At 38.9% G+C, this 27,913-nt stretch overlaps 2 protein-coding genes across 5 annotated transcripts in view; both read left to right on the top strand.

The window, feature by feature from the left end:
- The first annotated feature begins 6 nt into the window (after positions 1–6).
- On the top strand, positions 7–8,881 carry ube2ia (ubiquitin-conjugating enzyme E2Ia). 4 transcript variants are annotated; one of them, XM_066673766.1, is made up of 7 exons: positions 7–27; positions 3,276–3,374; positions 5,569–5,652; positions 5,768–5,840; positions 5,958–6,067; positions 7,576–7,655; positions 7,787–8,881. In XM_066673766.1, exons 2-7 carry the CDS (start codon positions 3,309–3,311, stop codon positions 7,845–7,847), a joined length of 474 nt encoding a protein of 157 aa, XP_066529863.1. In that variant the 5' UTR covers positions 7–27; positions 3,276–3,308; the 3' UTR covers positions 7,848–8,881. The 4 variants fall into 4 exon arrangements, with proteins under 4 accessions (XP_066529863.1, XP_066529861.1, XP_066529862.1 ...); XM_066673764.1 differs by lacking the exon at positions 7–27 and adding an exon at positions 71–218; XM_066673765.1 differs by lacking the exon at positions 7–27 and adding an exon at positions 707–822.
- Positions 8,882–20,775: 11,894 nt separating this feature from the next.
- The window catches only part of baiap3 (BAI1 associated protein 3), a 66,480-nt gene continuing 59,342 nt past the window's right edge, over positions 20,776–27,913 (top strand). The window contains exon 1 of the mRNA XM_066674277.1: positions 20,776–20,870. The gene's annotated coding sequence lies outside the window, so the exon portion shown is untranslated. The remainder of the gene's footprint in view (positions 20,871–27,913) is intronic.

Genomic DNA, 27,913 nt, shown 5'->3' with positions numbered 1-27,913 from the left:
GGTGATACTTTAAGGAGCTCAAATGCTGTAATTGTTTTCCAATGTTTATTTGTTCTTACTAGAATTTAATTTTGTCCCTAAACCCGGCCGTTCTTTTTTCTAACTATTGTAAGCGTTTGGAACGCGTTCCCTTCGGCTGAGTCTCGAATTGCCCTGCATTCCCTACATAGTCCACTAGCTAATACACGTAGCCCCTGGCGTTTACTGGCGCAAAGTAGGTGGGTAGGTGTGTAATGTTTGTAATTGACCATGCAATTCAATTTTGTCTTTTATAAAACATATGTCATGAGCTGTCAACATAAAGAGAGCAATTGTTTTGTTTAATATATGGGAACCCCTAGTAAAACTTCATCTTGATTGATTTACAAACGTGTACATTTTAAAACACAGGTTCGGTGTACATGCTAATCATCACTCGGTTGATCACACACGTAAGTAGAAAATCGTGTACATTTAGTATATTCACACACACATATGTATATATAATTTGTAGCTGGGGATGATAGATGAGGTCACACTAAGGATATAAATCAAACACTGTAATATACCACCGTTAACTTAATGTCTACAAAATTAAAAAACTAAATAGAGCTGAACCTCAATGTCGGATATATGCGCAGGCTGTAAAGGCCGTAGGGACAAGTCCTAGGGCACTCTGTAGGGCGTAGGGAGCTACATTAGACGGAACCCCGGTTTTCCTAAGCGATTATTCTGGGTTTATTTGTTAATCACAGGGTAGCTTTCACTGCTGATTTTCATCAGCTGTTGTAAATGTAGACATGAGTGGACGCAGTTGGTCGTGAAACCCGCTCTTTGATTAATGTAAGGCTTTTGATCAGGCGCCAGCCTGTTTCTCCTTTGCGGTCCTGTTTATTCAGTGTTTTTACAAGGAGGGAAACTTGGCCGTCCGCTGATTAGCGACGAATTGTGTCGAGTTTGATTTGCGTTTTTCCTCAGAAAAGTCGGGTACCGGCGCGGAGAGACTGCGGCCTCTTTTACTGAGTGAAGGGTGAGTGTGAGACAGAGGTAAAGGCCGTATTTCCCGCTGCTGGTGGGCGATGTGCGGCGCTGTTTTTGTTCGCTCCGCGGCGTCGTTAGCTCCAAACGTTAGCGGCTACTCGGCAATGCTCTGCGCCTTCTTCAGCGCAGCTTTGAACACTTCGCAGTTAAAGCCGCTTTGTTCCGCACAGGAGCGCCTCACTTACTCTCCGGCCGCATATGTTTTCTGCGAAGAGTGGTCTTTCAGTCTCTCGGCGCTGTGGAGGGCAGGAGTGCGCAGTGGCGCTGTGTGCGCCTCTCAGCGTTTACACAGCGGACACAGATTTTGCGCCAAATATGAACAAAGTGCAGTAGAAGCCTCGGCGCCAGCCGCTGTTTAACAGCAGAGAGGTGCTCCTTCTCGGAGAAAGCGGCACACTTTTGCCTTTTAACAGTTTATTTTTATTTTAATTTTTTGCCCTTATTTTGTCTTATGTATGGAGTCTTACTGATGACATCCCTCCTTAAGAAAAAAAATGACGTGCTCTCAACTTGGTGTGGATGTTTATTTTAATGTGTTCCAACGACATATTTTTGTTTACATTTTTATACCGTATTTCATTACTTGAGTACGTCGTTCCCACATCATTTTTTTACCACCATTTATTATTATTATTATTATTATTTAAAGTTAGTCTTATTTGAAGGTTCGTCACAGGTTTCTGTGCTGATATTAAATGCAAGATTGTTAACTTAGGAGTAGTTTCAATGAGAGACTTTTTGGGGCAGGTCACTGTTTAAACTTTAAAAGAGACTTTATTCAATGATTACTTTTCGCTAAAAGTGCAGGACTTCGCACATCTGTCATTTAGATGTTTGTGTCTGCACTAATGCATATAAACAAGTTTTAATTTACATTTTATTAAACCTTTACATTTAAAGTGCACGTCCAAGGTTTTTTTTTTTTTGTTTGTTTGTTTTTTATTTCAGTATAAAGAATTTTGGCAAACCTAAATTGTTGAAATAAGTGATTCAGACTGTTTTCCTCTGAAAGTGGTTTCTTTACAGAGACGTTTTTGGGAACCAGGGATTTCAGTATATACAGTTACAACTGTAGACATATTATGTACACTCCAAATCCATTAGGAAGGCACAATGTGACAACTGAGCTTGTTAATTTGTCCATGGTTTAATAGTCTTAAACTTTTGGAGAACAATTTATGTTAAAAAGTCCTTTATCTGACAGCAATATAATGAATGTGCGTTTAAGAATACTTACTTTTATAGAAGAAAACCAAAATGGCTGGAAGAATTTAAAAGTGAAAGAGCTGTAATAATTTTAACCTACTTTTAATCTATATATAACAAAACATTTTCATTCATCATTTTCAACGTTTTCATATGGGGACATGTTATATATAAATAAGTCAGACAACCAAACACTGCTGAGTAAACAACAACATAAGCACCCACACTACAAGGCTCTACATTCATATGTTCAGTTAGTCAAGTCTTTTTGTTATAAACAATATATATCTGGACCTTTTTTAAATTAATAGAGAAAAACTTTGTCTGAAAATGGCAAATATTCTTCAAATGGAGTAGCTAATAGATGTTTTGTACAGTACCTTTCTGCAAAGATACTTGTAGAAACATTACTCTCTTTAGACAACTGGTTTTGTCACCCACACTAAAATCAATTCTGTCTAATGTCCATTTTAATGATTTAAGCAGAAAACCTCGACATCTGCGACACATCCTGTTTTAAATGAGTTGAATAAAATCTTTTCATTTAAGTGTTTTGCTCAAATATACAAAAACGTGTGTGTGTGTATATATATATATATATATATATATATATATATATATATATAGAATGTTTGTTAATTCATTTTTAAAGCTCAAAATGCTGTATGTAATTGAATGAGAATTCTTCAGGTGTATTATGCAGGTGACCACAGAAACATGGCAGTTGTTGACCAGAATGTTTACTTTTTTTTTTTTGGTCTAAGGCTTGAAGTCTGGATTGCCAGTTGGGGTTGTGATGTCACAGTACACATGTCTTTGGCTTGTTTTTATTGGTCTGTCTCAGCACATTTCCAAGATTAAAAATAACATGTTGGTTCAATTCTCAGCTCTAAGAAATGCTAACAGCAGAAATAATAATAACATTTTTTAAATTAGAAAATTACACCCTCAGACAATTTTGATGTAGATGATGAATATTTCAGCCCTGCTGAGTGCTCTGACATTTGTCTGTACTCCTTCCTTCACTCTCTCTCTTGAATCTTCCCTAGGTTTGTCTCCATCATTTTAAGGAACCATAAGTCATGTCTGGTATAGCGTTAAGTCGTCTCGCACAAGAACGAAAGGCTTGGCGAAAAGATCACCCATTTGTAAGTATGACTGACTTTTATATCTGTTACAAATTACTGTACTGATTTGACAGTTTACTGATCTCAACTGCAGTGGTAAGATGAAGTTTGGTTTTATAGTTAAACATTTTTGGTTTCAGAATGTTAATCTCTGAAAACTAGTCTAAGCCTGTGTTTAATTTAGTCCTGAGATGACTTGTTTACATGCATTTTTAAATTCCATCTACAGCAGTTATACTCCACTTTGAAATAAACGTTCCATGCTGAGTGTTTCAGCTTAATTTACAGAGGAGCCCGTCAGAAAAGAGATGCAAAATCACACTCCCAAAATGGATAGGGATAAAAATATATATATAAAAAAAAAACATTTTCAAAGCACACTGCTGGTCTAAAAAAAGGAGCCAATGACTGGAAGGGTAGATGTTCACTTAAATATAGTATAACTTTTAGTTACATAGACACACACGTCATATGTAAACTGTGGAGGACAAACAACAAAGTAAAAGGTATGTTGAGTCTTTTAAACATCATGGGTACACGTGTAATGGGAATAACCACCCACTGCAAGTTTTTAATAATTTATATGTATAACAAAAACATGTTAATGCAGCATTAGTCCTCAGAATAAACTGTTCTGCAAAGTTATTTAACAGGCAAATGGTGTCTCTTTCACCTTAAAACGTTGTTTTAAAGAGTAATGCTTCATGCATTTTCAAGTTTTTCATTTTTCTTTGGATTTAAGGAGGAGAAATGGCAGTAGCAAATAAATTAAAGAAGAAAAAGAAATCTTACTTGAGCGATATTTGAGCATGTGATGTACCTTCCTGTACTGAAATTTACTTGCAAGTTTAAACAGTCTTTTTTTCTCTCTCTCTGTACTTTCTTATTTGCAAAAACGTTCCAAAGAACTATTCCTTCAGTGCTTTACTAGTGAACCAAAAAATGGTGGTCTGGTGCAAAGCCTTTTCTAATCATTTATATGTAATGATTAAAACAATGATTCTGTTGAGTTTTGCATGTACAACACTGCCCTAAAATCAACTTAACAAGCATAACTTATCTATAAATGTGCTTGATACATGGCTCTAAATATAATGCAGAAGATTTTTGACCTACTTGGGACAGTGATTTATAATGTCATTTTCTGCTTTTTAGATTTTTTGTAAAATATTTTACTAATCTCCACACTTCCACAAAAGCTCAAAATGCAGCATTTACAGGCTAATAAAGGCTATTATATATATAAAAGATAAAGGCTAGTCTGAGGGTTGTGTGAGCCTTGAATTTGTTTTACCTTCAAACCCATGTTGCTTTTTGAGTTTTGTGAGCTAACGTTTGGTGACTTTGCAGTCACCAGTGGTTAAGACATTGCTTTGTAAAGTTTTTGTTTACATCTGGTTTGTGTGCCTGCATAAGCACCAAGTGCGACTTTGTACAATCACGTCCTATATGGCTTAAAAATAAGTCATTTGTATCGGTTTAGAACAATGAGCTTCAGAACAGTGTTACTAAACACTGGATTATGCGCGGAGATGGAAAACTTTGACAACATACCTCAGGTCTTAGTCCCCACCCTTGAAGACAGAGTTGCTAGACCACCTTGTACTGAAGTCCCTCACTGAATTAACGAGATGATAGTCTGCCCCAGTAAATGTAGTCACCGCCCACGACGTTTCCACTGTTTGTGCAGCTTCTTAAAATAAAAAAAGAAGAAGAAAAACGTTGACCAGAGTTGAGTGCATATATAATTGAGGATTTGGTAAATGCAGCAGTGAACAGCTTCAGTTGAACACATTTATATGGAATCTGGCTTTAGGAAGGTTGAATCAGGCATAGGTTAAACTAGTCCTATCTGTTAATTGCCAGCTGTACTGGTATGTTTATGGGAATAGCCAAACTGCTGGACAACTGCCTCAGGGACAAGAGTTGTGCACTCTAAATCTTTATTTGATGAAAATATATATATATATATTTTTATTGCACCTAGTGTTCTTAAATGGTCTTCCAAGACCCTAGTGCATGATGCCCTCACCTAGGCAGGGTAAGACCTCTCAAGCATTGCCTTCGTGAGCAGTGTAGCCTTTTTCCATATTATTAAAACAACTGATTTGGCTGAGAGGAATTAAGCTGTCCTTCCCATCTATGTGAATAGAACATGACCAATGATATTGAAATTTTGATGTTCCTCCTTCCCACCACTGCCTTAACCACACAGGGTTTTGTAGCTGTGCCGACCAAAAACCCTGATGGAACTATGAACCTGATGAATTGGGAGTGTGCCATTCCTGGAAAGAAAGGGGTGAGAATCTCAGCTCTTGAGATTTTGTCTGTCTTTATGCTTTTCTTAACTTAAATTAACCATGGTTTAAAAAAAACAAACAAAAAAAAACATTTATCTTGTTTGTCCATTCCAGACGCCATGGGAGGGAGGCTTGTTTAAACTGCGGATGCTCTTTAAGGATGACTACCCTTCTTCTCCACCAAAATGTGAGTTATGGCTTCATGTTCTGTTGCCACTTTCTGTTTATTGTGTTGTGCAGAACAGCGGGTACCTTCTGAAATGTTGTATTGTGTTGCTAAAAAAACCCCACTTTATTTCATTAGGTAAATTTGAGCCTCCACTATTCCATCCCAATGTATATCCATCTGGCACAGTGTGCCTATCGATTTTAGAGGAAGACAAAGACTGGAGACCGGCTATTACAATCAAGCAAGTAAGCAGTAAAGAACTGATGACTTTCCACTTATTTTTACCTATAATGTATTATTAGATTTTGCTAGTGCAATTTGCTGCCTGTTGAAGGAAGCAAACATGAGCCTGAAATAATGTACGCAGAACATTTTGAGAGCTGCTTATAAAAGATATCAGGTTTGGGTGAATGAAGTTTTGAAACAAAGTCACCATTGAGTCAATACAGGGCAGATAGTATTCACGTTCAATCAATTCAAGAAAATAAAGGCAGTAATCCAAGGGGGAGGGAGGGGGTGGTTCTGAAATTAAGCCCAGAGTAGCAATAAGAGGCTGTCTTCTCCCTGTTACAAGTCAGTGAAACCTCTCAAATGATTTTTAAGGTAAAATTTGACCTAGTGTTGCTTTTAGGGATGTTCGGCTGTTGTGAATCAGGGTTAGATTTCTGTAACAACTGATCTTTTGCATGTGGCCTACAAAGACTTGCTGCAAAATACAGTAAGCATGCCAATGTCAAGAACAGCTTCACAGAGCAATTGTGAATTGTCAAGCAAGTTCTTTATAATATCAATTGGCAGAACATTCATCAAGCAGCATACTGCCACCCACTGTTTGTTCCATAGGGTGCATGTTTGATTCAGCAAATGAGTATCAGGGAAATGTCTGCTAGTTAAAATATTTATTTTAATGGTTCTGCTGAGCAACAATATCTACAAAATGGATTTTTTTAAACATAAGGATTCCACAGTTAGAAATCATGCAATGTCAAGATATACATAGTTATTTGCATTTTGTTTAATTTTTTAGTAATGTCTGTATAGTAGTTTAAAAATGCTTGCTGATTATTTCCATTGAATTAATCATAAGAATATTGATAATGGTTCAAAACAGAGCCTTAATTTAACAACATTAGTTATTTTGAGTATTGTTTCATTAACTTAATCATTTTTAATCATTTTAAATTGAGCATTTTGTCATTTTACAGATGGCAAATGACTAGTATTTTAATGTTTATTTTCGTTGATTTCTTGAATACTGTGACCAACAAAGCTTCATTGAGATTTATGATCTTGTAAACATTCAAATGCAGTTGTTCTGTCTTGGTGGAGACCATGATATATTTTCTCCCTTGGAAAATCTTGGGATTTGTTTTGTAAACTTGTAGTGGCACTGCAGCAACATAGGACTTTTTACAGACGAGAAAGGAATAAAACAAACTCTACTTTTGAGACCAGGAAAGTAGCACATTAAGTTTTCTCTAGAGCACTTTTCATATGTATAATATAATTCAGTGCTTCTCAGGGGCTAAAATTCAGAGGTAATCAAATAAAAAAAACATAAATGCAGCGGGAAAGTGTTTTTTTGTTTGTTTGTTTGTTTTAATTTTTACTACCAATTGTGCCCTTCCTCTATTGCATATAAACCTGAGTGTAGTATTTGAATTGCTTTGTAGGCTGCATCCCTGAAGGGGGCAGCATGACTTCATGAAAAACCGCCAGTTCAGTTTCTGTAAAATCACTTTCCCCCTTCTAGATCTTGCTAGGAATCCAAGAACTCCTTAATGAGCCAAATATTCAGGACCCTGCACAAGCTGAGGCATATACAATTTACTGGTAAGCATTTCAAATATCAGTGCTCTGAACCTGAAATTTCAAGTGTCACATTTAATTTCCAAATCATTGTTTGCTCAGTTGTTGTCCTTGTGTTTAACGGCATGCTGACTTTTTATTTACTTTTTCTGCAGCCAAAACAGAGTGGAATATGAAAAAAGGGTCCGAGCACAAGCCAAAAAGTTTTCTCCGTAAGCCTCAAGATTTTGCCGTGATGGAAAGAATGAGTTTTGAAAGGATCCCTTCAGTCCACTTTAGCTCACCCTTCCTTAACCCTTATCATTCACACTAATTTCCACCTGGTTTTAAAGAAAACGGAATGTGTCGTGCCATTGTCTGTCCAGTGACACTCATCTAACAAAGCACTCTGCTGGCTCTTAATTTGGCTTTTTTTTTCTCTCCTTCTCCTGCCCCCTTTTTTTTGAAAGACGTTAAGAGTGTCACCATTGCTTCCCTTGTCCCTCCCCCCACCCCCCGTTGAAGCTAATTCACGGCACAAGCACTCATACCAGGAGTGTCTGACTCCAATCCCCGAGGGTCACAAGTGTGCACGGTTGAACGTCTTCTCTGTTCTAGCCTGCCTGATTTATGAGGGGCTTATTACTTAGCTGATGAAATGACTTGGGTGTGTTTGAGCAGGGTAAACAAGACTGTGACCCTTCCATTCTTGAGAGTTTGAGTTTGAGATCATTCTTGAGAATGATCATTACAGAACATATGTGCAAAAAAAAAATCAGTGAAAAATAATAATAATCCATATGCAGTATATTGTTAAATTCCAAGTGTGAAGTTTATTTTTTCTTCCCCCTCCCTCCCCCATTTTGCTTTTATTTTCATTCTTTCAGACTGGCCTCCTTTAGACTCTTCCATGGTTTTAATGATGTAAGACTTGCTATAACTTAATGTCAGTATTTCAACTGCTGTAAAATGATACTTTTATACTTTGTTGATTTTGAACTAGTGTCTCTCTATAGAACTTTCCATTCCTGGTGCGGGCAGTGTAGACAGCATGTTGTAATATACAGTAAGATAGCATTGTGCTGCCTTGGCCAACTTAAGTATGTTCTGCGAAAAAGAAGAAAAGAGGGGGGGAAAAAAAGGAAAGAAAAAAGGCCTCTGAATCAAAACCGGAAGGCGGGTTAGTGTGTCGCTGCATCAATCTTTGTGTTTATATGGTGTTTTTGTTCATGTAAGTGTTTAGAGTAAATAAAAATGTTTATACAAAGCCAGTTATGATGTGTTAGATTTTATTCATTATTTTCTATTTGTTTAATATATTTAATATTGTGTTTCCTGTTGAATTGAAAAGAACAGCCCCTCCTTGCGCTCAGTGATATTCTGGGGAGGCTCCGGACATCACCACAACCCTGAACTGGATAAGCGCTTACAGGCAATGAATGAATAAAAGAACCACATTTCTTAGGTAAAGAATATCGTCAAACCACTCTCGGTTCTAACAGATTTTACTAAAGTTAGTTATTTAATGAGTGTTACCGCATTTCCAGTTTTAAGCCAAGAAAGTCCTTCAACGGATAGTTTCTATTTGACTTGAGACTCAGGGTATCAGACTAAAGTGAGAAGTCATGTATTCTGGTACCCCACCCCTGTCTCCAGATAGAGGCCTTGCGGTAATTCCTATCCAGTATTGTAATGGTGTTTGTTGACAGCGGCAGTGTAATAACAGGTAATATTTCAGGTTGGCTGTATTGTACTGGGAACTTGACAGTTTTGAATCTTTTTGTGTGGGATCTTCTCATTAACGTCCTACACAGCTGGAAAACAGTCTCAAGAAAGATGCTCTTCCCAACCCAACCCCCCCACATAGGCTGCCATAATTTAAGGGGAAAAAGACAATTTGCAGGAGCTTATTAAACCTAGTACCCAACTAAAGACCTTATCAGTTAGTAATCGAGTTTAACAGCATACTTATGGTCTGAGTGGGGGAGTATAGCAGTCCAGAATGATTGGAGGTTTTGCAAAAAGAATGTACTTTAATATTAATGTTTATGTAAGATTTTAACTCCAGTTTCCCCATATTTATACTATGAGTACAGGCGTACTGGGAACGTTTTTGTGTTGTCAGCTATCAAATCATCTAGGCAAAGGCATTAAATAGAAGTGCTTGCAGTTTAAATAAACATGGGCTGTGTTGAACATGGCCACACTGAAAGTGTTATATATTCTGTTGAAACAAGGCTGCAAACAAGTGCCCTTGTCACCTCCTTTCACAAAACCCTGCCAATATTCTGTTTTTGTGCCAGCCTTGAAAACCAGGATACAATACTAGTATTTCTTGATTGGGAATTGGTGATGGTGTAATGAGGCTGATGAAATCTTTTGCCATAGTTTAATGTCTCAATCATTGCTATGCCACATGGGAATTCTGGAAGCCAGGCAGCATAATTACCTTCAACAAAAGCTACTCCTCTTTTTATGTTACAGGCGATGGTATTTATACCCATTCGTGTGTGTCATTAATTGAAATATTTACAAAGATCTCTAATATTTGCATGCTGCGGTATTTCCATGTTCCATTTAGAGTCATTCATGTTGCATGAAAAGGGAATCCTTACTGTAAACTCAAAAAGGCCCAGCTGATTACTGTCTTTGAACAGCAGGTTAAACAAAATTAACGCACAATGCAAATTATGGCTCTGCAATGCAAATTAAATCATTAGTGCTGCCACAAACACCGCACATGCCAGAGCGATACAGCTTGTTTCATGTCTCAAGTCTTAATATGTGTTGGTATGCTGAGTGCAGATTCTGCTTTTTTATATGAGGATTACAGCACAGAGATTTTGCTGTCTTAAAATATCATTTACAACACATGCAAATCATGACAAAGCTAATTAGCCACGTTTGTCCTATTGAGCTATCAACAAGCGTTTGAGCATCACAGATATTAGCTAATGACAGATTTACTGACAGGGCATCATAGGACATTGCTCCCTATTATACAGTGGCAGAAAGCTTCATGTCACCTGCCAGCTCATGTTTTTCTTGTCGATGTAGATTCAGCTGTAAACAGCACACAAGTAAACGGGATTTTAATGAATATAACCCCAAAGTCCTATGATTAACTCAAGTTTCGTCTCTGTAGCTCTTCCCCGACCAATTCCCTTTTTTTTTACTGTCTGGCTGGTAACAAGACGAATAGTTATTTTAAAGATGCTGTGAGGCAGCCACTTCAAACAGTCCACACCATCTGGGGCGGTGCACTAATGATGTGCCCATGGAAACAGGGCAGAGGGCCATTGTGTTCCTGTCCTCTGATCAAAAAACCAACCAGCATCTTTCTATGACCGTTCACCAAATGGCTAGAGCACGGACAATGCTGACTTATAATGTGCGTCATGCTGAGATGTTAATTCCCTGGTCTTTTTATTGCCACATCAACCACAGGGAGAAGGTAATTTTTGTCCCAAAGAAGGCTCATAGGTTACATAACCTCTTCGCTGTTTTCGGAGTCTACCGGACACTTGATGTTCTCTCTGAGTACCTAATTAACTAGAAAAGCACAGACTATTACCCAATGTTATTTCCCCTTGCCTGCTCCAATAAAAGTAATTTGCCAGTCTTTGTGCTGCGTAGAAATAGTAAATTTTCCAATATAGATGTTGTTGCAGTTTTGGCTGTAGCTAATAAAAATATCATCAAGGAAAAATCTACCCACATGAATGCTTAATGCTCCTCGAGATCTTCATTTGATGTTGCCTCTTTACGTAGGAATGCCTCAAGGGTCATCAGTAAAAGAGATCTTAAAACAAACATTTTCATTTGATCTTGTTCAAGCCAGTTGTACACATCTGAATATGAAAACAGTATAAATGCTCGCTGGTGGCCTATGAAGCTTGGAGAGCCAATTACAAAACACCAGACACATAGCAATCATTCAAAAAATATTCATGAAGGAGTCTTCATCCAAAATAAATACATTAACATGACAAAACAATGAATGAAAGCCATCGCTACCAGTTACCCTGATCTATCTCCATAATGCTAACTAGCCAATAGTGGCTTTCATCGTTTATTAGCATTCTGAGATTGAAGCAGGGTGTTCCATTAAAGCATGAGCTCTGCATTTTCTGCGTTCATCATTTGAAAGATTGAGCACTCACCAAGTTCACACAGTAGAGGGGATTTCAGCCAAATTCGGGTCACTGCAGTCCAGTTACTCAGAAAGTCCTTGAGACGAGAGGTACCTGTCTGCTGCGTCAAGTGGCACTTTAAGCCAGGGGTTGTGGTCTAAGAGCCAAATGGTGATTAAGCCTAGTTGAATTGGCACAAAATGAGAGATACATTTATAGTTCTTGAGGTACTGTAGTATATAGCGTGTGGTAATTACACTTGGGATTGCCCCCAACAGATTACAGTTTATAGAGTATAACCTGCACAACAAACCGCAGTAAAATTAATTGTAATGTTATATCCGAGTGACTTGAAAATTATTTATAATTTTGCAGTTTTCACTCATTTCCACAGTTATCAGCCCACATTACTCCTGTTCTCTATCAGTTAGATTAGATTAGATGCCTTTATTGTCACTGTATACAGGACACCATGAAATTACAGCTGCCCAAAAGGGCTCATGTCATACAACCACATAACAAAGATATACGTCATCAAACAGAACAAGTGAGACTTGAGACAACACTGACAGAGAACGAGATAAAGTGCTGAGTCACAGATATGGCATGGAATATAAATTACACCAGTTACCTATCTTACAATGCATCCCGTTTAAACTCCTCCTGCTCGCATACAAATCACTGCATGGTCTTGCATCTCCTTAATTAACTTCTGCACCCTTACTGCCCTCCATATACATTTAGGTCCTCTGATGCTGGTCTTCTTTCCATCCCCAAATTCAGGCTGATCCCTGCAGGGGGCAGATCTTTCAGTAGTTTCCATGTCCCCAAAACTATGGAACTCAATCTCAATCTCCCCATCTCTCCTCTTCTCTCTCTCCTTTTAAATCTCAACTGAAAACCCCCCTGTTTTTTCTCATGGGTGCTATATAAATTAAACTTGTTATTTTTAAAGCCTCAGGTTGATTGATTATGTACACTCTTAAAAAATAAAGGTGCTACAAATGGTTCTTTATGGAACCAAAAGTGGTTCTTCTATGGCATCGCTCAATGAACCCTTTGTAGCACCTTTATTATTAACTGAGTAGGTCAGAATTGTCTTTAGGGAAGTGTCAGCTGTTGACTGCTCTAGAGTGTAATAAGTTCTCTGACTTCAAACTTTGTACTAACAGTCAACAAGCTTGGGTTCCTGTGAGCATCTGGCCAAGTAACTGAAATCAAATGTAATGAGGCCTATGGAGCAGATGGCTATAAAAGATATTAAAAATCTTCCACCTTGAAATTAAATTTTTATTTCATAATGTCATTAAGAAATTGTAGTTAACTGGAAGTGTGGGGCCGCATGGAGACTGCAGCTGGTATCATTTCCACACAGCTCCAGGGTCCTGGGATTCTACGTTAAATCCTTTTCAGATTTTTCTGTCAATCTATGAGGAGTTTGTTGTGTTCTCCCTGTGTTTGTGTGGGTTTCCTCTGTTTGTTCTGGTTTCTATGCACAGTCCAAAAATGAAATCCCCTGAAATGGATGAGAGGTTACAGACAATGAATGAATATGCCAATGACAAATGCCAAAATGTTAATGCATGAATAAGTCTGAATGCCCCACAGGTTTTTCTGAAACCTGTCAAAACATTTTCATTTAGCAAGAACAGAAAAACTACTAGCTATTACATAAATACTATGACAGGTTCAATATATGCCAAAGAGGGTGTTAGTGAGTCTTTAATTGTAGGGTACATAATTTTGCACATGCCAAGTTTTTAAGTTTGTCAAATAGGGTGTCACAACAGGTAGTGTCGCTATCACATAGCTCCAGGGTCCTGGGATTGTGGGTTTGAGTCCTGCTTTGGGTGACTCTCTGTGAGAAGTTTGATGTGTTTGCATGTCTGCGTGGTGCTCCTGTTTCTTCCCACGGACCAAAAACACTTGTTGGTAGGTGGATTGGAGATTAAAAGTGTCCATAAGTGTGAAATTGTGAATGTGTGGCACCCTGCAAGGGACTCGCACCACCTCCAGGGTGTGTTCTCACTTTGCACCCACAATACTTTTCTGCAAAGTTTGTGTTCATTCATTTGTTCTTTCTTTTTCTGTAACTATTAATTATTTCAGAGTTGTGATGGGTCCGGAATCACTGGGCACCAGGCAGGAGCACACCTTGGATGGGGTGCCAGTCCCTCACTGGGCACTCACCCAGTCACTGATAAACTTAAACATTCAGCCCCTTTTGAATATTCACCTAATAGCATGTGTTTTTGGACTGTAGGAAGAGACCTACACAGACACAGGGAGAACACACTAAACTAGTCATAGATAGAGCCCCTAGGTTGGGATTGAACAAATATTCCCAGTACTCTGGAGTTGTGTAACACCGACACTACTTACTGCACCACCATGTTTTTCTTTCAATTCACAAATCAACTCAGTATGACTTTTTTTCCAAAGCAATTATCTGATTATTTTCAACAATGTTAAGGTGAGGATTAGAGCATGGCTTGAAGTTAGCTTTATGTTTTAAGCTGAATGTGTTAGATATTCAGGATGTACCTAAAGGTAAATACATGGTAAACATTTAAAGCATACTTTGGATCTGTTGATGGTAGAGAGGGTTTTTCCTGCTCCAACACACTTCCATTTATCATTTGCGCCAAGAGCTAAATTGGGTGAAGCAGGGAAAAAAAAAACCCACCAGGCTGTGAAACACACGGATTCTCCAGGATCACGACTGATAAACACTACACTCCAGCAGGAGGTGTCAGGCATGCCTTGTTGATTAGTAATGCACTCTAAAAGGGCACAGCTCTAACAGAGCAGATACAAAAAAAATAAGGTTTACCATTGTACATCATTCATGAGCATTTCATGTGTTGATATATATGATGTAATACATGGTGTACATAATCTCACATTTTCAGATTTTTACTATGACTTTACATTCACATTCAGTGTTGAAATCTATAAAGGTGTTTGGATATACTGTATATTCCTAAGGGCACATCAAAGTCCAGTCTTAAAATCCAGTTGCATTTTCTCCAATTCAACCTGTTACAAACTACAAACACATATAATAATGTTGATGTCTGGTCTATGGAGTAGGCAGTCCATCATTCTGAGGACACCAGCAGGTTTTTTCTGCTTTTTAAGTAATGTTTGAAAAGCTACATGCCCTTTCAGACCCAGGGTTTTGGGACGTATTCTCATGGTGGGAGGATGAACAGAAGCAATGGATTTTTTATGAAAGCTAAAGGAAAGGAAAAGCTATATTTAAAGCTGAGAGCTTTAAAAGACGATTATATTACATTTCCTGTGGTCTGAGAGGTCTTTAGTTGCAGGGTCAGTGTCTCTGTTATGTTTCTGAATTTCTGGATTCTCATATAAATAAAAAAATGTAAAAAATACAAAATACTCCCACATCCACATGATTAACTTGCAAATCAGTGAGTGTCATACCCCTGTAAAAGTGCCAGGGCCATTAGCACTATTGAGCTCACACTCAAAGCACACGCTGATCCAAGCACATCAATTGAATCAGGAGAGTGAGCAGCTGGAAGTTGGGTCCCCAGCGCCCATGGATTCCCCAGCATTCTCTCATGCACAGTTGAAGCTTTTTAAGAGTTTTTTACTGGCCACTTGGCAACCCCTCCGCCCTTGTTTTACTGCCTGTATGTTGGATCATTTCAAAGCCATGAGAGGCACCTCAACCCAGCAGCCACGCAATTAATGGGTCTGAGGCTATTTTTAGCAGCAAGATAGCAAGCGAAAAAGAGAGAGCTGGTATATATGAGTGGGTGGTTACTGGTGGTGGTGGTGGTGGGCTCAGCGGATGGATCTAGTAAGGGTTGTGTCACTGTTCCTTTTCATTCTCCCATAAGGGGATTCTGGGTGTCACATGCAGGTGGAAGATAAATCTAAATAGGTCACATAAACGTCTAGAAGTCACTACTGAATAAAACATTAAGTTTTCTGCACTTTTTCCTTCCACTCAACTGAAAAAACAGAAGTGGTTCATGTAATTTGGTTACATTGTATGCTTCTTGCAGAGTCCCAATAAATCCAAACAATGATGTTCAATTCTGGATTATGGGATGGTTTTTTCATCGTTCTGCGAACACCACCAGAAGCTTCTTCTTCCTTCCATTTCCTTTTCTGAGAGGTATGTTCTAGACTGCTACACATCCTTTCACTCCCATAATGTTCTGTTCTTTTGGGGCCGGACACATCTGTGGGTTTTTCATATACTAAAATGTATAGTGTTTATTTCACAGTGACTGTGTTGGTGGTTTACTTGGACTTGCATGGCTGGTAGGAATCCTATTTTCTCAACAGCTTTGATTTGTTTTTTGTTTTTTTTTTATCCTTTGGGTAATCAATTTCCTCAGAAATATCTGCTGAAAAATTTATCTATTTTATAGCTTTTGACTGGAAATTAAATAAATTCTAGTGAAGGTTTAGAGTTTTATAATTTAATAATATATGGGCAGGACAGAGGCGCAACAGGTAGTGTCTCAGTCACACAGCTCCAGGGACCTGAAGGTTGTGGGTTGATTCCCGCTCCGGGTGACTGTCTGTGAGGTGTTTGGTGTGTTCTCCCCGTGTCCGCGTGGGTTTCCTCTGGGTGCTCAGGTTTCCTCCCACAGTCGGTTGATAGGTGGATTGGTGACTCAAAAGTGTCCGTAGGTGTGAATGTGTGTTGCCGTGTGAAGGACTGGCGCCCCCTTCAGGGTGTATTCCTGCCTAGCGCCCGGTGATTCCAGGTAGACTTCTGACACACTGCGACCCTGAACTGGATAATTGGTTATAGACAGTGAGTGAATGAATGAATAATATGTCGGTATAGGTATGAAATTAAACACATTTTATACATTTCAATATGATCGCCATTTATTTCTATGCATTAGCAGGTAACAGGTAAAAATACCTTGCGGTTGTCTGGGCTGTAAAGTGGATGACTAATGCCTTGAAATCAGCAGTCACTTGCATTGCAATGCTTAATTTTTGGTCAACATTTCATCAAAATGGTCTGATTTTTTCTTTATATATATATTCAGAAAGTGTCAGTTCCTAGAACCATTATAAAATTACCTGCAGGATTAGTTGATTATATCATTACATCAAAGACCTTACTGAACGTCCCTCATATATAGTAATATCTGTGGTTGCAGGTTTAAGATCTTACTCAAAAGTCTGGATGACTTTAAATGATCTGTGTGGTGCATTAACGCTTTAGCCAAAGCAAAGATCCCTGCTTTATTAAGTCCATCTGCAGAGCGTGAAACTCACTGGCATGGTTGCTATGCTGACATTCACTTAAATAATCCAGCTTCACTAACTGACAGATAATCAATAACCACAGATCAATGCTAAGTTTTTTATGAAGACCAACTGGCCTATTTTAGGGACTATGCCCACTCTGTAATGTATAAGTCTGTGTATTGCTTCTAACAATCATTGCTTACAATGTTTATAAGTAAAGTCAGTATGTTATTTAGTAACATTAGTGACACTAAAATAAATGATCCTGCTCAGAGTAAAAATCTAACGAGACAACAATGAGTGTGTTTACATGTACACAATAGTGTGTCAAAATTTGAATTTGTTTTTCACACGGTTCACACATTTAAATTGATGTGTGAACACTGTTTTTGTGTTGTCTACATAAGCTCTGCTGTCTTTTTTTCACTGAAAGTGTTTACACACATCAATAATAGAGTAAATATATTTGTAGTTATCTGAAACTTAGTATGGGTGGCACGGTGGTGCAGCAGGTAGGTGTCGCAATCACACAGCTCCAGGGACTTGGAGATTGTGGTTTCAACTCCTGCTCTGGGTGACTGTCTGTGAGGAGTTTGGTGTGTTCTCCCTGTGTCTGCGTGGGTTTCCTCTGGGTGCTCCGGTTTCCTCCCACGGTCCAAAATACACTGTGGTAGGTGGATTGGTGACTCAAAAGTGTCCGTAGGTGTGAGTGAATGTGAATTAATGTGTCGCCCTGTTAAGGACTGGTGCCCCCTCCAGTGTGTGATTCCGCTTTGCGCCAGGTAGTCTCCGGACCCACCGCGACCCTGAACTGGAAGGAGTTACAGACATTGAATGAATGATGAAACGTATTAATCAAATGGTCATGTAGACAGCATATATGATTTTCTTGAATGGGATTAAAGGAAAAACAAAAAGAAAAATACATTGTATTTACTTTATCTTAAGTGCATAAATATCCTTACTCTGATTTCTTTTCTTTTCCACATCTGAGCTTATACAACCTGCTTTTTCTTTTTCAAATCTTATCTTGGTATCTGTGCCTTTATTGCAACTGAGCATGGCAGAGTGTGAATCCAGTGACATTTCTGGACACAACCATCCATCACGTGCTTTTTTAGGACCATATGACTCATCAGGCTGTTAAGAGAACATGAAGCTTTACCTGTGCTAATAAACTTCTACACTTGGTCTGTCTGCAGGATGTCACCTCCTTCTACTGCCACGTCTAATTGGAATAAAACAGAAATGGCAGGACTTGTCTGTGGTTTACTGTCAGCTTGGTCATTCCTGCTTGGGCAATAAATACTAGCAAATTAGTTTGTCAACCTACTTATTTAGCTTTAAACAGCTTTCCTATTCTACTGAATTTTGATGAATTTGGAAATGAGCACATGGTAAAAAAACACAAGTGTATTGCTTGCAAAAACCCATTTCTCTAACTTTGCATTAGCTAAACTACAACAGAGTACCACTTAAGACTGAGTCTTAAGTTAAACTAGGATGTGTTTACTTTAAACTGTGTGTTTGTCGTGTCACACCAGTTTGAAACATGAGTTAAAAATCTCTGGTACACCATTAAACTGATGTTAAAATTTGGTGCAAATTAGTAACATGAATGAATTGTTCTAAACACTATGAAATTGATATAAAAATAAAGAAATCAGATCAAAATCTGACTGAAATCTTTTTAGTGTTAATTAAGAAAACTGATCCACGACAAGGCCTCATCCTGAGAAGCTTTTTTTTTCTTCTTTCACTAAGCCAAGCCCAACTCCTAATTAAGGTGTGTAAACACTCCATTTTAACTGCACGCTAGTCTTTATTTTTAGACTTGTTTTAGAAATATATATTACTGGATGATTCCATTAGAGATTTTACCCCCCCCCCCCCCCCATCTTTAATCTGGCGCATTATATGACATTCATTCTAATTATTTAAATTAAATAGGTTGAGGTATTTGTCACAGAGCCAGAATGTCCATCTATTAAACAAAATATATTTTGTTTATTTGCTACAAAGTAATAAAGCTGAGTAAAGTTCCTGAAAGTGTTCCATAATTTTTGCAGGTGTAGTGTGATTTACTCAACAGATTAGCTGTTTCTGAATTAAGCATGAATTTATGACTAAACTGGAGTTCCATTCACCACTGACATTTCTTTTAGTCAAAGATTAGTCTTAATCTGGGTCTGGAAAACTGGGCCTAAAGCTAATCTCAAACACCATAGTATGTTTGACTGTCCATCTATACAAATACTCTAGATCTATTGAGGTTTAGAACTCAGAAACCATAGATCTGAGACTAAAGTATATAAGGACTCGAGAGTCATGGCTCTAAGATGATTGATCTAAGACCGTGAGTCTTAAGCTTAAGAGTCTAAGCCTAAAACCATTAAAGACCACTGTGACTTAAGACCATATAATTATAGCATCTCAGACATGGATTTGAGAACATTGTCCATAGAGAGAAGAAACTGCACCCACATTATAGTGGACTTAGCCAGGTCCTGGGCTAAACTGCAGTGCTAAAAGTGATTAGGATGTGGTCAGGAAAAATTTAAATCACTTGGCCTTGATTTGGTGAATAAGACCAAGGCTTATGAGACGTAACTTTGTCTTATGCCTGGTCCACACTACAGGATTTAAAAATCCTAACTGATGTTGAATCATGAAATACCCCACGTAATGAATAACGTTTTCACCAATTATTCTGTCTATTTACTTGAATGTTGTTAGACATCAAAATCCACACACAACACACATTTAGATTATACAGAGCTGGTTTCTGCTCTGAAAAAGCCAAGAGAAAGAATAGGACGTAGCCATGATTTAGCTGCCAATGTTTTAACCTGTTCTGTACACACTGACCTGTACAGCTCGGCTCTCATTGGTTAAAGGTGAAGAGTATCAGTGTCCACCCCACCCTACAGGGTACTGAGTCATAAATATTCATCATATTTCATATTTACGATTCTCATACGGGGCTGAGATCAGAGGAATAAATATTGGATTACTGACTTCCCACATGCCTCCTCCAGGTTGTGTTCCCGCCTTGTGCTCAATGATTCTGGGTAGGCACTGGACCCACCACGATCCTGAATTGGAGAAGCGGTTACAGACAATGAATGAATGAACAAATGACTTCCCACACTACAGATAATCTAGGAAGAACATAGTTTACGGTCACCCTGAAAGCGGAATCAATTATGTGATTGTTGGGAGGAGCAAATCTACTTTAGAATCTATCCAGTTAACCTGTAGGCTGGGCTAGGCATTAGATATTGTCGCTTAGACAATTTCTTCTAAGGCTACAGCAGCTTAAGACTTGAGACCAGTCTTCTAACACGTGGACTGCAGCTTTATGCTGCTCTAAGACCCCAAACACTCAAAATCTACAGTGTGTTCCTAACAGGGGCAATGAAAGGAAAGGGCTAAATCGTGTAATCCCCCACTTTGTGCTCTTTTCTCCCTCTTTCTCTGGTTCGAGCGCAGAACTGATCGTCCCCACAGCAACAGCTCAAACTGCAAAGTCCTGCTGCACTTCCTTTGACCATATATGGCACACGGCGCCGGGCGCGAGCGCGCGCGCGGCAAAAAGCTGAGCTCCAGTCTAGAGCCGAAGCGTTTTTCTGTCAGCGAATGAGGACAAATTAACGTGTGCTTTTTCTCTCTCTCTCTCTCTCTCTCTCTCTCTCTCTCTCTCTCTCTCTCTCTCTCTCTCTCTCCTTTTTCTCTATCTGTCCCTCTCTCTCGCGCTCTCTTTCTCTCTCTGAGTTGACTGTCTCCTGTCTTAAAGGGGCACCACCGAGCAGCTGCGCACATTTCCATGGAAGAGCAGGCAGCGGCGGAGAGCAGCAGTGTGTGAGGGAGTCCACAGGTGAGCGGCTGCTTCTCTCTCTTACGTCTCTCTCTAAACTCTGAGGTACTGGACGTACAAAAGCCCATTTCTGGAACATAAACAGCCACAAACTAGAGTTCAGACATCACAAAAGGCGATTTCCCTGTGGTTTAATAATGGTTTCCTTTGCTTAAAACCTTTGTTTTGTCGTCTCCTACTCTCCAGACTACTTTTTACGTATGCCGCTGTAGTTTGTGAAGATTCACTGTCTGGGCTGCGTCGTTCTATATACTAGACCTCGCCAACCGTCATTACAAGTGTGTTTATTAGAAGAAGATGTGGGTTTTGGACGTAGCCCTAGTTTTGTTTTTCTAGAATGCCTTCTGGGGGTCACCCCGTCTATGTTATGTCTGATAGATAATTGATTGTATGGGCTGTTCTTAACCTTCATGGTCTAGTACCATTAGAAATGCGCTCATTAATGTCGTGTGTATCCTATACTGTGGTAGTGTATATTTTGGACGCAAACCAAGTCTTTGTTGTGGTTTGATGGGGTATTTCTTTATATATATTATTGTATCACCTGTGGATGCATCTCAGTAGACGCCTTGGGTTATCTGGGCGCTAAGCTGGCTAGACTAAGACTCTCCAGGACGAGGTGGGAGGAATAGACTTTCTTACTCCTTTTCAGTGTGGATGACTCCTGCAAAGAATATTCCATAACTTTGTCCGACAGTCGCATCTCTGTGCAGTGGAGAGAGCTTTAAGCCTGGGGATCCGTGGCCAGTTGCTTTTGTGGTCAGCTGAAATGAAACACTAAGCAGACCCACTCGTTGTCTGCCTAAAAGTGGGGGAAAAGCAACTCTTATCTAAAGCTAAAGGATTCGTCAGTTTTATATCATAACAACAATATAATGGGACATTTGTATTTTTACAAAACTCGTAAAATAGTCAAAATTGTGTCAGCAAGATTTGATCTGGAAAATGCCATCTATAATGTAAATTTTACACTCCACATTCAACATACCATTGTGGAAAAAATGAGTAGTTCTTGTGTGTTTATGATATGTCTTTTATGATTGCAGGTACAATGCATATATTAATATAAAAATGTAAACATATGCATTGCAATTGCAATCATAATATTGGTCAGAAAATGTCACATAGATGTTTGCCTCAATTTCACCAGAAGTCACTGAGAAATCATGAACGTTGTTTGTTCATGATTGTAAACAATGGTGTGAGAAACTAGTGTTAAAATTTTAAAATGAAGCTATGAAATAAATTATGAACCATTTACAAAATCTAATCTTCCTTAGAGAGTAGGAATGTGCAGGTCAATTTACTGTAAAATAAATAAATAAGAGCACACAAATTCCTTATTACAATTATTATTATTATTATTATTATTATTATTATTATTATTATTTCTGCTTTAAAGAAATGTAGATCCTTTGCTGAGGAAAAATGCAGTTGCCTGTGGATTCTAAACACAGGATATGATCAAATGCCTAACTAGAGAGAGAGAGAGAGAGAGAGAGAGAGAGAGAGAGAGAGAGAGAGTTAATTTTCCATTTGAATATACTTTTAGCAAACCCAAAAAAAGGAAGATAAGTTTTTAGGGCATTTTGTTTAGACTCTTTTAGTAAGGTGGCGCTGAAGTATGTGCAGGAGGGTTTGTTGCCAAGACAACAGCGCATATAAGAGATGACACTGAGACTGACAGATACAACCAAGAAATCATAGAAAATATGGACAGGCTCGGGTGACATTTTTGAGGAAAGCTGAAATCAACTGAAGGTGTCAAAACTTTCCGTTAGTTTGTGTGTGCAGATGGTCAAAAGGCTATTTCCCTTGAGGCGATGTTTCAGTGCAGAGTTGCTGCAATCCTCATGGGGTATATGAGCGAATATTCCAGAGGAGAGCTGAACAGGATCCATAGGGCCCAATAAAAGGATGTGAATGTCATGAATAAAATACTTCTCTCTGGCACTGCCTGGGTTGGTAAGTGTAAGCTGTGTAAAAACCAAGCTACCCTCACCTCTCCAACCACCCCCAAACCTTACAGCTCTGATTGACAGTTCAAATGTGTGCTTGGCTTAATAGGAGCTTTTGCGGAGAAGCTCAGCGAGATTCCACCTTCAGGTAAAAGACAGTATTTGATTCCCCACCACTTCCTTTCTGTGGATCCTAGAGCACAGAATACGAGAGTTTAACAGAGGGGAGAAAAAAGCAGAGTGAACCATGTCTCTTCTTTGTTCGGTAGGATCTGTCATTTTTTGATACCAGAGATGAACTAAAGCAGCTCTACCCTTGCTGAGACACAGTTTTGCATTTATTTATTCAAGTGTTTATTTTTGCATTTAGACATTTCATGATTGGTAGAAAAATGTGCTGCTTCTTCCACTGAAATTACTTATCAGTTTTTTTTTTCAGGCTTTTTTCATTTGCAAAGTGGTAAAAAAGACTGCACAAGTGATTCCTCAGTACAAAATATATTGAAAATTGTTTTTTTTTTCTCTTAATTAAACCACATTTTGCCTGATGTAGCGGTTCATTTGGTGTCTCACGTGGATCTATATCAGCTTCTGGTACATTCTAACATTTTTCTTTCTTTCTTTCTTTCATAAACTTTAATATATAATGCAATAATCTATACATAATATTGGTTTTCTATTTCATCATCCATCAAATATAATAGCTTGTTGCTACAGAAAAAAATCTACCGTTACCATCAATTATAACAGTCTTGTTAATCTTTATGATAAGCAACACTGGATACTACTAACAGCTCAAGGTCTCTTCTTCAAAGCCAGATAATATCAGTCACCAACTGAGACATCTTCCACAAAAGCTGTACCACCACAGTAGAGGCTGGGATTTCATAAGAGCCACAGAGAAGACCAGAGCCATGAGTTCCACTTGCAGCACAGCGCTAAGAAATCAATTACACTGTGCTCTCATAGAAGGCCAGCGTTGAATGCCATTCTGATTTGTTCTGTTACAGGGCTGAATGTAAAGGCATGCACAGCTGTCCTTCAACGTGTTTTTTTTTCTCCTTGTGACGACAGTAGACACTATTCTTCACAGTTACAGTTCTTTACTTTCCTTTACCTCCCGCTTACCGACAGCTCTCTGGATCAATCTCCATTGCAAAGTGCATGAGTGGTATCATGGTTGACGTTAGGGAAGATCACACTCGCAGATTGTCCTATTGGAAATAGCCAGCCAAGACTTAAGATGGCACAAATCCTCTGATGGCCCTTCGGAACTTTTATCACAGCCTGGGGGATTATGGTCTTTATCTGCTCATAGATCCTAATGATAAGCCCTGTGGTTCCTAGTGCACTGCTTTTGCCAACATGACTGATGGAGGCTCTGCATTTAAAGAAAAAATTGCACTGGTCACTCTATTTCAAGCTTTGTCAAGCAGAAGTGTTAGACTAGGACCAGTTTTTATATTTTATGTTCTGATGAATTGACTAATAGTGTGTGTGGGAGCTGGAAGTAGATCAGCATCACCACTCTCAATTATACTTGTTATTGGATTATTTTATATAGTAAATGAAACATTTTTGAATTGATTTTCATCACAGTATTCCCTAAAGTAGAAAACTGGCTTAATTATTTTTGCTGTATCTTCTAACAGACTGTTTTGGCTTGAGTTCATAATTGTACTTGTATTAGATTACATGTGTTTACTCCAGAAAAGCTGCTTATTTTTATACAGTGGCCTTTTATACAAAAAATATCTCAAATGCTGTTAAATGTCTACAAGTTCAAGTAACACTGTAAAAATAAATGTTTCATTTCATTGAAATTATAATGTAGGTATTTCTACTCCCAGTTTCTATATTTTGTGAAATGTTTGTTAATCAGCACAGACAGAAATGCACATGAATAATGTTGGGTAGTGGCATCACTATAGAATTTTAATGGTGGGGTTTAACCGACGTCTTAGTGTTTTTGTTTTCTAAAAATTCTAATCTATTAAATATTTGTCTTAGAAACTTCTGTTGTGTGTTATAACATATTATCCTCATGGGAAAATGTGTGTTTAAATTTATTTTATACAGTTTGGCTATTTTGACCAAGGTTTTCAAGTTGACACGTTTGGTTTGCTGTAATAGAATTTAAAGGATGTTTACTGTCAATTATGGAGATTTTAACATAAGAATAATTTGTTTATATCAGAGGCTTTTGTTTAGAATAGGAAGCAAGTCACTAAAATGGTGCTAGTATTTGCAGATACCAGTAAACCTCTGGGGTATCGACCAGGCACTAGAATAGATATTTCATTTGAGTGAGCCACGTCAGATACATGAGACACTAGCTCACCATCCTCATTTCTTTCTAGTCCCTGATATGCACACTGACTTTGTGTTTATTAAGTGGCACTCAGGTCTCAAAACCAGTGGTGGCCCTGACTCATTCTGTCACACAATGAACTCATCAGTTGGAGAAAAACACACAGACCATCTCTCACCCTGAGCGAAGGGTCTTGGCCAAATGATAATAATGCCAATGTGACCTCATGAGAGCCTTTGCCTTGTCTGATTAAGAGGCTGAGTTTTCAAGCACCGATTTGATTGGGTTACTTGGACAGTAGCAGTACAATTAAAATGTTTGGTTGTACCATTTTTTTAATCAGTCAGCTACATCATCAACCTGTTGCCACAGTTGAGTAACTAAGAATGAGGAGGCTCCTTGACATTTGAGCAATTTTCCTAAATTCTGGAAACACTGGTTTGTGCTCACCCTCACTGCTTTTTCCGACAGCCTTGAGACGGAGAGGAGAGATTTGTGATTGCCACACAAAACAATTATAGGCCCTGCTGTCATAAATAATTGTAGAAAATGATGTGCTTGTTGAATTAGTCTGCAGAGAGCTGCACAAACACCAGCCATGCCAGTTGGAAAGAAGGGGTGGACAGAGAGAACACAGAGAGGACATCTCCAGCATACACAGAAATGCAATCTATACGCTTTTAGAAGACCACACTTGTGGAATTGTATTGATGTGGTATGTATGTGATCCTACCAAGATCAGGCAGTACGCTGGTTCCTTCCACCACGTCTGGACAACTTTTCACGTCTTCAAAGATGAATGGCGAATTGGAAAGACACTATTGTGCTGAAAGGTCTTCCTCCCTTGGATGTCAAATCTTGTCAGGAAGAATTTGCTTCAGTCCCTTAACACATACAACGAGGCTGGAGAAAAATGCACCGCCAATTGCAGTGTGTCAGCCCAATGAGGGCATTATGCAGGAGCCCTGCCTGATTTCATTTGACAGAGACCACTAGGTTAATCCATCTGGGTGAATGAGAAAAGATGGCAGCGGGATGAGTTTTCCAATAAGATGGATCGCTCCTATTTTGCTGATCCGCGTCACTTGTCAATTTTATTACCATGACAGGAGCTTTGGGACAATAAGGCCAACCAGGTGGTGATCTCTCTGACATGGTGGCTTTGACAGAACTGACTTGTAATCTCTCTCACTCCATGGCATATACTCCAGGTTTGGAGGACACAGGTTGTGATGAATCCCTCTCGAGATCTACTGTTATTTCTTGTGTGCTTAACCAGCTATGAAATACTGATATAATAGTGCCAAGGCTGTTCATTGTGCAGCCTTTATGGAATCCTATGTACCTGCGTCCACGGCCCCTCTCGCTCAGCCGTTACCATAGAGACCCCTCCATGCCTAGCAGATGAAGCTGGGTCTGCCTGACTGTCTCTCACAGGAGCCACTCTGTTGAGCAACACTGCCGTTCACATGCCCAGGACTGTGTGTGTGTGTGTGTGTGTGTGTGTGAGGGGGGGTAGGGGTGGGTGTGTTGTCGGCAGTGTCCATGCTGTTGGTTTGCGCCATCGCTCCCTTGGCAGCTGGTGCCATGTGTCATGTGGCACGGTAGTTTCACACAGGCTGATGGCTGAGACAGAGTGATACCCGGTGTGAACAGAGCGCACTTAATTGAAACTGGTTTCATCTCATAGGCACCTGCTCGCCACCCCTTTGCTAATTGCTGCTGGCAACAGCTGGGAGCATGGGAATCTAGGCGGCAGGTAGCCACGACTCCCATGTGCCTCGTTCTCAGCTACTGGCAGATCCAGATCTAAAAGCAGACAGATAGGGACGGAAACGATTAAGTGTGAAAAAATGGCCAGCCTGCTCAGGGGACCCTGACCTTTCTTAATGCAAGTTTAACGGGTGTGGTGTGCAAACCACGGTCCCTTTGACTCATCCCAGTGGGTTAATGCTACCAGAACTAGACACATTTTCAGATGTATTTCCTCTGCTGCAATGATAGAGCTGCAACTAACAATTATTTTTGTAATTGAGTCATATATTGACCTTTATTTTATTAGTTAACCATTGAAACCTCTTATGAGCTCTTCTCTGTCTCAGGTACCATCAACGTAGACAAAGTTCAAAATGATTTAAACACATTGCATTCTCTTTACAGTGTGTTGACATTTGATGAATAGACCAGTAACAATGGTCCAGAATTATTTGGTAGATCATTTCCATACTTTATGAAATACTGAAACTCCTTCTCTTACAGTATATAAAAATAAAACAACCTAACACTGGTCAACCTTTTTTTTTTTTACATTTTGTGTCAAAACTTTGTCTTTACCGGAATTCTGTGAAGCTGATTTGTGACATCAGTTGTAAAAAGAGTTATACAAATAAATTTGATTTGATTTGATCTGTACTGTGAAATGGCAATATTTCATATGGACAACACAAAGACCTGTATATCGTTCTTTTGTTTTCTCCACTTTTCTGGTCAAGATTTATTTTAACTTACATTAGAAGAAACAATATGTTTGCTTTCTTAAAATGAGTAATTAATTATGTGGAATTTTCCTCACACTCAGTTTGGTCATTGCCAGTTTCCACACCTAAGCCACACTCCCTCTCAATAGACTCCTGACAAAGAAGTCTGATGGCAGGTTTGTACTTCCACCTGTCATCGTCATATGTTCGCCAAGGTGTCAGCCAACATGAATTAACTGTATATGAGTTCACTGAGGCAGCATCCAAACCAGAATATATAAAACTGAGAAGCACAGA

The sequence above is a fragment of the Hoplias malabaricus genome, chromosome 6 (genome assembly GCF_029633855.1).
Source record: "Hoplias malabaricus isolate fHopMal1 chromosome 6, fHopMal1.hap1, whole genome shotgun sequence".
In the NCBI taxonomy this organism is placed as follows: Eukaryota; Metazoa; Chordata; class Actinopteri; order Characiformes; family Erythrinidae; genus Hoplias; species Hoplias malabaricus.
The sequence above is the reverse complement of the archived record's forward strand: the minus strand, read 5'-3'. Positions and strand labels throughout refer to the sequence as shown.